General features: G+C 42.4%; 1 protein-coding gene across 1 annotated transcript in view; it reads left to right on the top strand.

Moving 5' to 3' along the window:
• Window positions 1-15,194, top strand: part of LOC126100918 (uncharacterized) — a 62,766-nt gene that overhangs the window by 21,427 nt on the left and 26,145 nt on the right. Inside the window, exon 2 of the mRNA XM_049911583.1 lies at window positions 9,634-9,692. Within this exon, the coding sequence (XP_049767540.1) occupies window positions 9,636-9,692 (57 nt within the window). The 5' untranslated portion in view covers window positions 9,634-9,635. The remainder of the gene's footprint in view (window positions 1-9,633; window positions 9,693-15,194) is intronic.

The following is a 15,194-nucleotide window of genomic DNA, read 5'->3' as shown; positions in this document are numbered from 1 at the left end:
TCCCCCTTCAACGTAACAATGCCAAACCACACACGAGCGCCACAACAACTGCAACAAAGCGATGCCTTGAGTTCACTTCATCGATCATCCTCCATACACATCCCACTTGGCCTCATCCGATTTTCGTCTGTTGCCCAAACTTAAATAACACCTTAGAGGACTTCACTTTGAAAATGATTAAGTGGTACAAGCAGAGGTGAGGTTTGGCGGTATCAAGAAACTGGTCCCTCGTTAACAAAAGTGTGTTCATTGACAGCGTGACTATGTTGAGAAGGAAATATGTAGACATGAAGAATATAGATGTAGAATGTTAACGTTTAGGGTTTTCACACAAAAAAATTTCGGAAGAATCACTTTCAATCCATCCCCCTAACGTTTCTGAACATTTCAAGAAAGTTGCCAATCTTTGCTCCACTTTTAAATCTTATCAAGATCTGACTGAATATTTATGCAGCTTCTTTCAGACTGTACTTGTTATAGATAACTGCATTGTCAGCAGAAAGTCTGAGGTTACTATTAATATCATCTACAAGACCACTAATATGCAACAAGAACAGCAAGAATCCCAACAGTTTTCCCTGTAGCACATCTGAAACCAGTTGTACATCTGTCGATGACATTCCGTCCAAGATAACATGATTCGTTCTCCCTTTAAAAAACTCCTCAATCCAGATACAAATTACACATGCAGTACAGTGACGTAAAACTTGTAAAGCAGAACCACTGGCGACATTTATATAATTTCTTTTTCTCTGTAGAAGTCAGAAGCCGTGAAATGGACTCTTCCTAACTGATACTGAATTATCTTTTCTCCTCATTCTTTCGTAATTTAAATGATGAAAATACTTTAGTCAGGCGACAGTCAACAGTGGAAGTATATTGAAGGAAATGCATGACATACTGCTGTACTGTCAATTCATATTTATTGCGATCGGTTTCGATGGTTGACCGTTATCCAGAAAGAACCAAAAACAAAAGCGTTCATATGTCATATACCATGCAACACGAGAATAACATCCTTACTGCAGTCACAGTTACTGTGCACAACGGGATCAGAAAGCTTTCGTTGCGTCAATAATTGTGACTACAATAAGGGAGCTACTATCACGTCATGTGAATGCTTTTGTTTTTTGTTACTCGTCGATGAAGGTAAAGGACCGAAAGCGGCCTGAGTAAACACGTATTCACAATAGAGCAGTATGGCAGGCATTTCGTTCAGCTTCGTTTCACTCTGGCATATGTTGTGGGGGGTTGCGGCACATGTGAGGAGCGACAGTTGTGAGGAGCGACATTTGTGAGGAGTCCCGGCCCAGCAGGTAGCAGGAGGTCTACAGGGACACCAAACAGCTGGCACACCGCAGTTCAGTACTGCATCGTCACATCACTGCCGTCACACAGGAGTGCAAAACGATCGCTGCAACGCATCAGGCAAAAAGCATGGGATCTACACAAAATCCTACCGATGCTGCAGGAATATTTCTGCAAGAATATCATTTGCTAATAAATGCTGGGAGCAAATTTTTACTTGCAGATGACGACAGAGGACCAAATGATAGGATACTGGTGTTCGCCAGCGAAAGGGGAAAATCCTGTTTAACAGAATGCAATTCGTTCTTTGTCGGTGGAACATTCAAAAGCTCCAGCAAGCAGTTTGGACAGTAATTTATTGTTCGTGGCGATATTTCTAGTTCTGAGGAGGAAACAAACACAGTTCCAACCGTGTACGCCTTGCTACCCAACAAAAAGAGAGAAACGTACGATCGCTTTTTCACAGCTGTTGAGAGCAACGTACCTGGATGGAATCCTACAGCTATCACGATCGATTTTGAAGCTGCAATCATCCAATCAGTAACACATTTGTTTCCTGATGCAAAGATTAATGGCTGCAACTGCCATTTCAGTCAGTGCTTGTGGAGACCAGTGCAGAATTGCGGCCTTGTCGCTGCCTCCAAGGAAAACGAAGAAATTCGTTTTCACATAAGATTGTGTTCCGCTTTGGCTCACATTCCCCTGGACATGTTAGATGATGGATGGCTATGCATTCAGGAGAGCACGCCAGATAATGAAAAACTGCAGGATTTTTACGACTATTTTGTTGAACAATGGATGGATAATGAAGACATGCCAAGAGATATATGGAACTGTGCAGGAAGGCGTTACCGCACCAACAATGTTTCAGAAGGATGGAATCGGAGGATAAATACATTAATTTCGAAGGTTCATCCAAATTTTTACTCCTTAGTAAAAATTCTCAGAGAAGATGCAGAATATCATGGGCACCGACTAGTTTTAAATCTAGGTGGGAAAATAAGAAAGAAGTCCGCAATTAAGACATCTAAGATAGTTTCTAAGACCCTTACAAGATTCCAAATTGACGGCAATATAAAATCATTTCATACTTGCGTGGCTTATGCACAGAAATTACAATGAAAAGGAAGTGACTGAAGCTACAGCAACACCTGTAAATGTTGAAAAGGGGTTCATTTCACGCCTTAGCCCTTTTGTAAAAATTGTAAATAATCATCCTGTGAATATTATAATATAAATATAATGCGGGACAAAGAGAGACTACCTCATCGTAGTGTTCCCTGGAAACGACACAAAGTCGGCTAAATGACTGTTGCAAATTGTAAAAGATGCACTGATGAAGTCTGAAAAATCATAGCTTTTCTAACAATCACAATCAGCATTTTTGTGTAGAGAATTTTAGAAACAACGTATGTTTGAGTGGACGATGAATACATCTTGTTTCAATACATAAATTGCATTCCTTAACGCTAATTGCTAGCAGGACTGACGTTAGACCTCAGTACACTTCCCTGCGTGGTATGGAAAAATTTAGGTTTATTTCGAAATAATTAAAGAAAAAGTTTCAAGCGAGAACCAAATTCTTTTGTTGGCTCCTCTTAATATATGGTAAAAGGTTGCCACACCTTATCATATCAAATTTTGGGTGAGGGGTTGAAAGATGGAAAACATTTTCGTTTTCTATAGTTTCTGTAAAATACATCGTTAAGTATGAGGTTGAGCGAAAATTATGCCCTATGTAAGATTAATCAGAACAAAAATTCCAATAAAAAAGGTCTTACGCACAACTGTCCTGCAACTAATGGTTGACATGATATCGTAGGGGAAAAACCAGCTCCGATTTCTAATTTGACTAAGGCTACTCTTCCCTCCCCAAAAAAGTTCTGAAATAATGTAACCTGGCTGCACTAGAGGAGTGTGAATGTCCCTCGGCACCTACCCGGGCCGGCACAAGCCGAGCGTTCAGTCACACCAAGCGGGCAGCAGGTAGTGGCCGAGCAGGCAGCATTTGCGACACACCCTGTGCCGGTCCCTTAGCATCCCGGATTTCTCAGAAGTGTCGCTACATTCCAGTTTCTCACAAGAGTCGCTTCTCACAGGTGTCTACAACTCATGTTGTGGTTACCTCTAGGGCAACTAGCCTTACTAAACTTCTGTAACATAGTCTTAATAGCTCTCTTAGTAATTAAAGGATGTGTATAAAAATAGTTAAAATGATTAAGACAAAGCATAGGACAACAGATTTAAATTGAAAATTTGTAATTACTTTCTTTCTATAACAAGCTATTGCTTTTGGAAGTCTTAGAACTACGTGATACACAGCTCTGAAATTATTATTAATTCCAAGCATAATCCAACACGAAACATCGGAGGTCGTCTACCATTTTGAAGCCACCTTCTTGAATTTATTTGATCTAATTATAGCTCTGCAATCTTATCTGTCTCACGCAAGCATGTAAAATTTCACAAGAATCGGATGATTTCTTAAAACGACGGGATTTAAGCTGTAATTAAACTTTGACCGACGGTAATATTTCGACTGTAAATCGTTCAGCTACCTTCGGAGCTATCCGTTAAGACTGACGGTGCAGCACTGTCGTCCACCTTACATACCCGCAGGACGAGCAGGATTGTGGAAGGAATAGCACATGAGCGGTAGACACCTTCTGTGAATGATGTAGTTAAAAATTTTTTTTCGGCGAGGGAACAGTACCATTGTCTACGAGAGTTAACTCCGCCGCATTCCACATTTTGCCAGAGTCAGCACCGTCAACACGATTAACCGTGACATAAAATGGAACCCGGTAATGGCAATAGTTAACTCACAAGGACAACGGTACTGTCGCCCCTAGCGCTTTGCTCTGACTCTTTCCACCTCGGACCGAAGATGGCTGAACCGTTTACAGCGGAAATACGATGGGTAATCAGTACCCAATGAAACGCATTTTATTCTGAAAGCAGATTGGTTTTATTCAGGATTTCAATATACCATGTTATTCCCCACTCTTTTGGCTATAAAACCCTATTTTTCAACATAATCTCCGTCGAGTGCGACGGCCTTACGCCACCTAAATAGGATTGGACGTCAAACGTAATAACCCCTTGAGAATCCCATCGCTGAGGGTGCGGCTTTGAACATTTTCTCCGGAAGCGAGCTGATATGGCCTCTCTCTATGGATAGCCGCTTTGTTTCCAGTTCGAAGTGATGAATCCATATTTCATCGCCTGTGACGATTTTCGACAAAAAAAATTGTCACGAACAGTCTCGTACAGCGCAAGCAATTCCTGACAGATGGTCTTAAGTTGCCCTTTATGGTCTTCCGGTACGCAAACGGAAGCCAGTGAGCACGCAACTTGGAGTACCCCAACAGGGGACGAGTATATCAACAGTACCAAACAGAGACGTCAAGTTGAGCAGCGGGGTATTTGATTGTGATCCGTCGATCATCTACAATGAGAGTCTTCCAGCACTGCAGCAGTCACAGGTGTGTGATGCCGGGGGCAAGCGGGAAATCGACGGATTCGTGCAACTTTCTTGCGATGTTGACAGACTCCTCGCCTAACGACTCATCGTTCTTCTGTTCACTCCCAGGTCTTCGTAAGCAACCACCTACGAATATTTTTGATACTCTAGTTCTCCGCCAAAGGAAACTCAATTACAGTTCTCTGCTTGGAACGCACCTTCGTCACAGATGCCATTTTGAACGTTACATGTAGGGCCGCCACATATCGGAACTTTATGAGACTCTAGGGACTGTAGCGGGAATGTTGTAAGATGTCCCACAGCAAATTCCACATTTTTTCAACACAAGTTAACCAAGAAAAAAAATTAATTGGGTTACTTATTGAACGCGCTTCGTATTGGCAGCGGGCAAAGTTTGGTTACATCAAAATTCCCATAAGATTATGAATGAAGTATACACCAAGAGAACAAGTAGGTTTCCCCAACTGGATGAAATTTAGTGGCATGAATATGGTTTAAAATTTTCGAACCACGTTCAGAGCTTTACCATTATTATATTACTGGCCATTAAAATTGCTACACCAAGAAGAAATGCAAATGATAAACGGGTATATTGAGCAAGCAGCAAAGAAAACGAACAAAAGTTCGGAGTAGGTATTAAAATCCATGGAGAAGAAATAAAAACTTTGAGGTTCGCCGATGACATTGTAATTATGTCAGAGACAGCAAAGGACTTGGAAGAGCAGTTGAACGGAATGGACAGTGGCTTGAAAGGAGGGTAAAAGATGAACATCAACAAAAGCAAAAAGAGGATAATGGAATATAGTCGAATTAAGTCTGGTGATGCTGTGGGAATTAGATTAGGAAATGAGACACTTAAAGTAGTAAAGGAGTTTTGCTATTTGGGGAGTCAAAATAACTGATGATGGTCGAAGTAGAGAGGATATAAAATGTAGACTGGCAATGGCAAGGAAAGCGTTTCTCAAGAGGAGAAATTTGTTAACATCGAGTATTGATTTAAGTGTCAGCAAGACGTTTCTGAAAGGATTTGTGTGGAGTGTAGCCATGTATGGAAGTGAAACATGGAACGATAAATAGTTTAGACAAGAAGGGAATAGAAGCTTTCGAAATGTGGTGCTACAGAAGAATGCTGAAGATTAGATGGGTAGATCACATATGTAGGTACTGAATAGAATTGGGGAGAAAAGGGGTTTGTGATACAACTTCACTAGCAGAAGGGATCGGTTGGTAGGACATGTTCTGAGCCATCAAGGGATCACCAATTTAGTACTGGAGGGCAGCGTGGAGGGTAAAAATCGTAGAGGGAGACCAAGAGATGAATACACTAAGCAAATTCAGAAGGATGTAGGCTGCAGTAGGTACTGGGAGATGAAGAAGCTTGCACAGGATAGAGTAGCATGGAGAGCTGCATCAAACCATTCTCAAGACTGAAGACCACAAGAACAACAACAACAACAACAAACGGGTACTCATTGGACAAATATATTATACTAGAACTGACATGTGATTACATTTTCACGCAATTTGGATGCATAGATCCTGAGAAATCAGTACTCAGAACAACCACCTCTGGCCGTAATAACGGCCTTGATACGCCTGTGCATTGAGTCAAACAGAGCTTGGATGGCGTGTACAGGTACAGCTGCCCATGCAGCTTCAATACGATACCACAGTTCATCAAGAGTAGTGACTGGCATATTGTGACGAGCCAGTTACTCGACCACCATTGACCAGACGTTTTCAATTGGCGAGAGATCTGGAGAATGTGCTGGGCAGGGCAGCAGTCGAACGTTTTCTGTATCCAGAAAGGCCCGTGCAGGACCTGCAACATGCGGTCGTGCATTATCCTGCTGAAATGTAGGGTTTCGCAGGAATCGAATGAAGGGTAGAGCCACGGGTCGTAACACATCTGAAATGTAACGTCCACTGTTCAACGTGCCGTCAGTGCGAACAAGAGGTGACCGAGACGTGTAACCAGTGGCACCCCATATGATCACGCCGGATGATACGCCAGTATGGCGATGACGAATGCAGGTCCTGTACGGGCCTTTCTGGATACAGAAAATTTTCGACTGTTACCCTGGCCAACACATTCTCCAGATCTCTCACCAATTGAAAACGTCTGGTCAATGGTGGCCGAGCGACTGGCTTGTCTCAATACGCCGGTCACTACTCTTGATGAACTGTGATATCGTCTTGAAGCTGCATGGGCAGCTGTACCAGTACTCGCCATCCAAGCACTGTTTGACTCAATGCCCAGGCGTATCAATGCCGTTATTACGGCCAGAGGTGGTTGTTCTGGATATTTATTTCTCAGGATGAATGGACCCAAACTGCGTGAAAATGTAATCGCATGTCAGTTCTAGTATAATATATGTGTCCAATCAATACCCGTTTATCATCTTCTTTTCTTCTTGGTGTAGTAATTTTAATGGCCAGTAGTGTATTTATTTACAGCTCGTACAAAATAGATACGTGTTTCAAAGTTTTACTGACCTTCAAAGTAGTCACCAGTATTGTGTATAACCCGTTGCCAGCGATGTGGAAGTCGAAGGATACTCTCAGCAGTGCCAGTTGTGTTGACAGTTCGAGCGGCGCGGTCTATTGCCCAATGAATTTGTAGAAGTTCTGAAACGAATGCCATGTAGTGTTTCCTTCAATTTAGAAATCGAGTTGTACTCACGAGGGATTAAGTCAGGGGAGTGCGGTAGGTGGTATAGCATTTAGCAGCCTCATCAGTCAAACAAATCAGTAACAGCCTGCACTGTATATGCTTGAGCATTGTCCTCCAGAATGATGGTCAAGTCCTGCAGAAAGTGTCATCACTTCTGTCTCTCAGCAGGTCGTTGGTTGTGCTCCAAAAATGAACAGCTTAGAGGTAAAAGTGATGACACATTCTGCAGGACCTGACCATCATTTTGCAGGACAATGGTCAAGCATGTACGGTGCAGCTGTTACTGATTGGCTTGCCTGATGAGGCTGCTAAGTGCTACACCACCTACCGCACTCCCATGACTTAAGCCCTCGTGAGTTCAACTCGATTTCTAAACTGAAGGAAACACTTCACGACATTCGCTTCAGAACTGCCACAGATTCGTCGGGCAATAGACCGCGACGCTCGAACTGTCAACTCAACTGGCACTGCTAAGAATACCCTACGACTTCCACATTGCTGGTAACGGGTTATACACAATGCTGGTGACTACTTTGAAGGTCAGTAAAACTTTGAAACACGTATCTATTTTGTGCGAGCTCTGAATAGTTGCCACCATTTAAGTTCCAACCCTCGTGTGAGACCATCCGTACACTTTCTTACAACTGTCGTCCGGCGGCAGACAGATCCTGCAATCTGCGGTGAAGAGAACCTGACGTTCGTGATACACTTTGCATTCCGAATGTTCTCATGATCACGTTCTTTACGGATAAAAGTTCTGGACAAGGATTGCATAGTTTTTTGTTTTTTTTTTTTTTTTTTGTAAAGGAAGCATAGAGACCAGATTTATTCTGTACAGTCTGTTGTACATTCCCTGGGTCCACAAAGCCTTCGTATTTGGTTTAGAAAGATTGTGTGTAGTTCTGTTGTATTCTCCTAGTGGTACGTAAGAGCCATAACTTCTAGGTAGCGATTCTCATCTGCGGTGTTGACCCCTGGTCGAACATTGCGGGACAGATATTCAGTGTCTTCAGATAGTCAGTTGTCTGTCCGAATGACAACACTGTGGTGCACACTAATTTGGTGGATACCTCACTATGCCTAAAACCCTACTCCCGTCCAGCGACAAGGCACACATCGCGTCAGCTTGAAATGAATTTTCAGTTCTCCTTAACAGAGTGATTCGTGTAGTAGAGAAGGCGCGCTGCCCCGATCACGATAGCAGGCTCAATCTTCTCTAGTAAACTGCGCTGACAAGAGGGATTACTTCGACATTCCTTACACAGTTGTCAATACGTAGACTTCCATGTTGTCTGAGAAAGAGATTCACGATTTAACAGCACGAACTATGCAAGTCATGATTGTGAAATAAAACGTTATGGAGCAGCTTATAAATTAATGTGTGTATGTTTTCTACGTACAAAGTATCCCTGGGTGCCATCACCTTTGTATGTCACTAGAACATCTGAAACGGAAGGTCCCATCTTGTTTCACCCCCATGGTGGTTCTAGAATGGAGTGACCTTAGATGATTCAGAAACTCATTCAAAGTTGTCTTTCTATGTGGCTACATGACAAGTACGGAGTTAACGGCTTTAGTATGACCTGTTTAGAGACGTTCTCTGCGAAGTTATGTTTATACAAATTCGCTACCGCAGAGGTACGGTGCGTTCGACAACCATTACATTCTTCCGTTTATAGTAATTTAGACGGAACAAAAAGCAAGCTGAGGTGACCAAGAGCTCGAATAGACTTCTCGTCGTGGTTCCAAGCTTCTCACTATTACGTTTTATGGACTAATCCAGTTGTGAAGAGAACACTGTATCGACAATCGTCATCAAGGCGTCGCTGTAAAAAATGCCCCAAATTCGTATACGGTGTTCGCAGTTCCCTACGTGTGGGCTTTGTAATACCGTTTAACGGGCTCTAATCTTATACCGATGTTACTTACAGTAAACAGCCCTCCCCTTTTTTAAGTCACCCTGTTATTGAGCAGACATCTTAGCACAAGAGTTAACCAACTCTTAAGGATGTCCACTATCTAATACAATGTAATATGCTGTCTGTACTACAATCTAATTTAAGGACTTGATCTTTTAAAATTTGTTGACAAGAGTAAGAAGGGAAAATAAAAAAGGCTTCAGATTTACAAATGTTTTGCTTTAATAACTAAATATCTTCTCTTTCAGAAATGGCTGTTACGGATCTTATCAGGAGTCCACCTTTTCTAATCAAAGTTGTTGAACTGGTGAGTATTCTTCTACTATCATTCTTCAGAATAGTATTTGTATCAGAAAAAGATAGTTTCAACATGGAAAACTGAACATTAACAACAGAGATACTACGCTTTCTTTAGGAAAGAGTAGGCAATCGCTACATGTTCTATTTGTGGTACTGATACATCTTATTGTCAAATAGTATCACACTCAGTGTGTATTGTTGCTTGCTGTATTCATCTCTTGATGTCCCCCTACAATTTTGACGCCCCCCTACCGCCACACTTCCCGAAAATACTAAATTAGTGATCCCATGATGTCTCAGAATGCGTGCTCTCAACCGATACCTTCTTTTAGTAAAGTTATGTCGCAAATTTCCTTTCTCACCAACTCTCTTTTAGTACCCCGTCACTAGTTACATCATCTGCCCATCTAATCTTCATCATTCTTCTGTAGTACCACATTTCAAAAGCTTCTATTCTCTTTTGTATGAACTGTTCATCGACCACGTTTCACTTCCATACACGACTACACTCCAGACAAAATCTTTCAGCCGGCTGAAGTGGCCGTGCGGTTCTAGGCGCTGCAGTCTGGAACCGCGAGACTGCTACGGTCGCAGGTTCGAATCCCGCCTCGGGCATGGATGTGTGTGATGTCCTTAGGTTAGTTAGGTTTAACTAGTTCTAAGTTTTAGGGGACTAACGACCTCAGAAGTTGAGTCCCATAGTGCTCAGAGCCATTTGAACCATTTGAACCAAAATCTTTCAGAAGATAATTCATAATGCTTAAATCTTTATTCGAAGGTAATAAATTTCTCTTCTTTAGAAACGATTTTCATGCCATTGCCAGTCTACATATTAAATCCTCTCTACTTTTACCATCATCAATTATTTCGCAGCCCAAATAGCGGAACTCATTTACTACTTTCAGTGTCTCGTTTCCTAATCTAATTCCCTCGCATGGCCTGATTCCATTCTGTTACATTTAATTACTCTTGTTTTTCTTTTGTTAATATTCATCGTATATCATCCTTTCAATATATGGTCTATCCCTTCCACTTCTTTTCCAATTTATTTGTTGTCTCTGACAGAATTAAAATGTCATTGACAAACCTGAATTTTTTTTAATTTTTCCTCCCTGAACTTTGATTTCTTCTCCAATTTTTTTTGATTCCCCTTACTGCTTTCTCAATTCACACATTGAAAATTTTGGGGTAAAGGCTACAAACCTGTCTCACTCCCATCCCAACCACTGCCTCCGTTCTATGCTCCTCGGCTCTTATAACTGCTGTCTGGTTTCTGTACTGTATAATCTCTCTCTCCCTTTATTTTACCTGTTATACCTACAGAATTACGAAGATTGTATTACAGTCGGCATTGTCTAAAGCTCTCTCCTGATCTATAAATGCTATAAAAATCTGTTTGCATTTCCTTAGTCTATCTTCTAGGAGAAATCAGTATTTCTTCGCTTGTTCCTATATTTCTGCTGAGTACAATCTGATCTTCTCCGAAGTTAGCTTCTATCACTTTTCCATTCTTCTGTAAATAATTCGTGTTAGTATTTTCCGACCATGACTTATTAAACCGATACTTCGGTAATACTCATATTCATCTGCATCTGTTTTCTTTGAAATTCTCCTTTTTATCTCAGATATTCCGCCTGTCTCATATATCTTGCGCAAAAGGTTTAACAGATGTGTTATGGCAGGCTGACTCAAGGATATCAGTAGCTCAGAGCGAATTTTGTCTGCTCAGGGGCCTTCTATTGGCTTAGGTCTTTCTGCTCTGTCGGAATCTTCATGCAATGTCATATCTCCCATCTCATCTTCATCTGTATCCCCTTCCCTTCCTATAATATTGCCTTCAAGTTCATTTTCCTTCTACAGACCCTCTATATGCTTCTTCCATATTCCACCTTTCAGCTTGCCCTTCTTTGGATAGTACTGTTTTCCTATATGGGCTCTTTACATTCATACAGCTGCTTTTCTTTCCTCCAAACGGCTCTTTAATTTTCCTGTTGGCGAAATCTTTCTCCTAGTTACATACACGTTTATATCCTTACATCTGTCCTCCAACCATTCTTGTTTTACCTTTTTGCGCTTCCTGTCAATGTCGTTTTTAGGCCTTTTTATCCACTTTTGCCTACTTCATTTGCTGCATTTTATATTTTCTCCTCTCACCAATTAAATTCAGTATCTCCTGTGATATCCAAAGATTTCTGCTAGGCCTTGTATTTTTAGGAGGGCTGTTCGGAACGTAAGGACCAGTCAGTAGCGTAATGGAAACCACTGTGAAAGTCAAAAATGTTTTATTAGCAACGGCTAATGTTTTATTAGTTACACCTTCCAGCCACTTCTCAATATTATCGCCGGTCCGACCTAGACACTTGTCGTAGCATTGTACCAACTTCCCAATACCATCCTCATAGAAGGCAGCCGCCAGTGCTTTCCGACGATTCTCTAAGCTGGTCTACAGTTCATTGTCTTTGTCAAAATGTTCATCTGGTCAGAGCTGAAAATAAGAGAGGGCCACGTCCGCGCTGTATGGTGAGTGAGCAGACACTTCTCACCGAAAACGCAGCGGGAGCGTCCCCACTGCCCCTGCAGTGTGCTGCAAAGAATTGTCATGAAGAAGGATACGCATTACAGTTATGTTGTCTGGGCTGCGTGATTTCAGGCGAAATCTCTAACAGGCCCTCATACTTGGCGGTGTATACTTTTTATCTAGGCATCTTTACGTACTCACTGTGCGCTCAGAACTGTAAAGAGAGACTAGACGCGATCGACGTTCGTACTAGAGATACTGCCCAACACATCTGTGCAAAGCGTCGTCAGGTTGTCTCTGTGGTTTCCTTTTCGTGCCTGATCGGACCTTACTTTCCGAATGGCCCTCGTACCTAGTTGATCTTCTGCTGCCTTCACTGTTCCATCTCTCAAAGCTACGCGTTCGTCTCCTACTGTATTCCTTTCGTCTGCTGTAGTCAATCGTTTCCTAATGTTCCCCTTGAAACTCTCAATAAACTCTGGTTCTTTCAACTCATCCAGCTCCCGTCCGCTTAATTTCCTACATGTTTTCAGTCTCTTCAGTTTTTATCTACAGAAATGAGTATGTTATCAGTAATATGTCAATCTAGTCGACTTAAACTGTAAATGAAAGATTTGAGTAACGCAGTTGTTGATAAGGAAGATTAATGTTTAATTACATGTAGTTACTAAAATCTTTGGCGTACTGTCTGCAAGAACCACGAAAACAAGTTTTCATGATGCAGTACGCTGAGTAACAATTTTAATTACAAGTAACTGTCATGTTATAAAATGTAGACTGGCAGTGGCAAGGAAAGCATTTCTGAAGAAGAGAAATTTGTTAACATCGCGTACAGATTTAAGTGTCAGGAAGTCATTTTTTAAAGTATTTGTATGGAGTGTAGCCATGTATGGAAGTGAAACATGGACGGTAAATAGTTTGGACAAGAAGAGAATAGAAGCTTTTGAAATGTGGTGCTACAGAAGAATGCTGAAGATTAAATGGGTAGATCACATAACTAATGAGGAAGTATTGAATAGGATTGGGGAGAAGAGAGGTTTGTGGCACAACTTGACTAGAAGAAGGGATCGGTTGGTAGGACATGTTCTGAGGCATCAAGGGATCACCAATTTAGTATTGGAGGGCAGCGTGGAGGGTAAAAATTTTAGAGGGAGACTAAGAGATAAATACACTAAGCAGATTCAGAAGGATGTAGGTTGCAGTAAGTACTGGGAGATGAAAAAGCTTGCACAGGATAGAGTAGCATGGAGAGCTGCATCAAACCAGTCTCAGGACTGAAGACCACAACAACAACAACAACAACAACAACTGTCATGTTATGTTTATTAAAGGAATCCGCCTGCTGAGGCACGTGTCACAGGATGGGCAAGACATAGAATCTCAATGTATTTGACACCAGTAGACTGGCGTTCACTAGGAATGTGACCTTTTCGTTTTGCTTCTTCCATGAAACGCCTTCATCGAAGTTTATCTCTTTCCAGAGTTCGATGAGCATCTCTGTGATAAAAAGAGCGATAAAATGTTTCCGTTCGAAGGCCATCCTGCCCAGAATCTCCGTTATCAGGGAGGCAATCATTCCACCGAACCACCAGGTTGAAGACATCCATTTGGAAAAACAAGTCTCCTGTTGCGGGAAGAAGTCCTGCTGCGCATCCTTGTTCTTCAGGAATCGTCAACTCGTAGAGGTGTACTTTCAAGTGACGGAAGGCGTGATAATAGGATGGGGAGAGACTACAGTACTGGCCGTTAAAATTGCTACACTAAGAAAAAATGCAGATGATAAACTGGTATTCATTGGACAAATATATTATACTAGAAATGACATGTGATTAAAATTTTCACGCAATTTTGGTGCATATAAATCAGTACCCAGAACAACCAACTATGGCCGTAATAACGGCCTTGATACGCCTGGGCATTGAGTCAAATAGAGCTTGGATGGCGTGTACAGGTACAGCTGCCCATGGAGCTTCAACACTATACCACAGTTCATCAAGAGTAGTGACTGCGTATTGTGAAGTGCCAGTTGCTCGGCCACCATTGACCAGATGTTTTCAGTTGGTGAGAGATCTGGAGAATGTGCTAGCCAGGGCAGCAGTCGAACATTTTCTGTATCCAGAAAAGCCCGTTCAGGAGCTGCAACATTCGGTCGTGCATTATCCTGCTGCAATATGGGGTTTCACAGAGATCGAATGAAGGGTAGACCCAGGGATCGTAACCATCTGAAATGTAACGTCAATTGTTCAAAGTGCCGTCAATGCAAACAAGAGATGACCAATGTGACCAAGAGGTGTAACCAATGGCACCCCATACCATCACGCCGGGTGATACGCCAGTATGGCTATGACGAATACACGCTTCCAATGTGCGTTCACCGAGATGTCGCCAAACACGGATGCGACCATCATGATGCTGTAAACAGAACTTGGATTCATCCGAAAAAATGACGTTTTGCCATCGTGCACCCAGGTTCGTCGTTGAGTACACAATCGCCCGTGCTCCTGTCTGTGATGCAGTGTCAAGGGTAACCGCAACCATGGTCTCTCAGCTGAGAGTCCATGATGCTCCAAACGTCGTCGAACTGTCCGTGGAGATGGTTGTTGTCTTGCAAACGTCCCCATCTGTTGACTGAGGGATCGAGACGTGGCTGCACGATCCGTTACAAAATGGTTCAAATGGCTCTGAGCACTATGGGACTTAACTTCTAAGGTCATCAGTCCCCTAGAACTTAGAACTACTTAAACCTAACTAACCTAAGGACATCACACACATCCATGCCCGAGGCAGGATTCGAACCTGCGACCGTAGCGGTCGCGCGGTTCCAGACTGAAGCGCCTTTAACCGCTTGGCCACCACGGCCGGCACGATCCGTTACAGCCATGCGGATAAGATACCTGTCATCTCGACTGCTAGTGATACGAGGCCGTCGTGATCCAGCACGGCGTTCCGTATTACCCTCCTGAACCCACCGATTCCATATCCTGCTAACAG

The sequence above is a fragment of the Schistocerca cancellata genome, chromosome 9 (assembly GCF_023864275.1).
Source record: "Schistocerca cancellata isolate TAMUIC-IGC-003103 chromosome 9, iqSchCanc2.1, whole genome shotgun sequence".
NCBI classification, from domain to species: Eukaryota; Metazoa; Arthropoda; class Insecta; order Orthoptera; family Acrididae; genus Schistocerca; species Schistocerca cancellata.
Note: the sequence above shows the minus strand (reverse complement) of the source record. Positions and strands in the feature narration are given on the sequence as shown.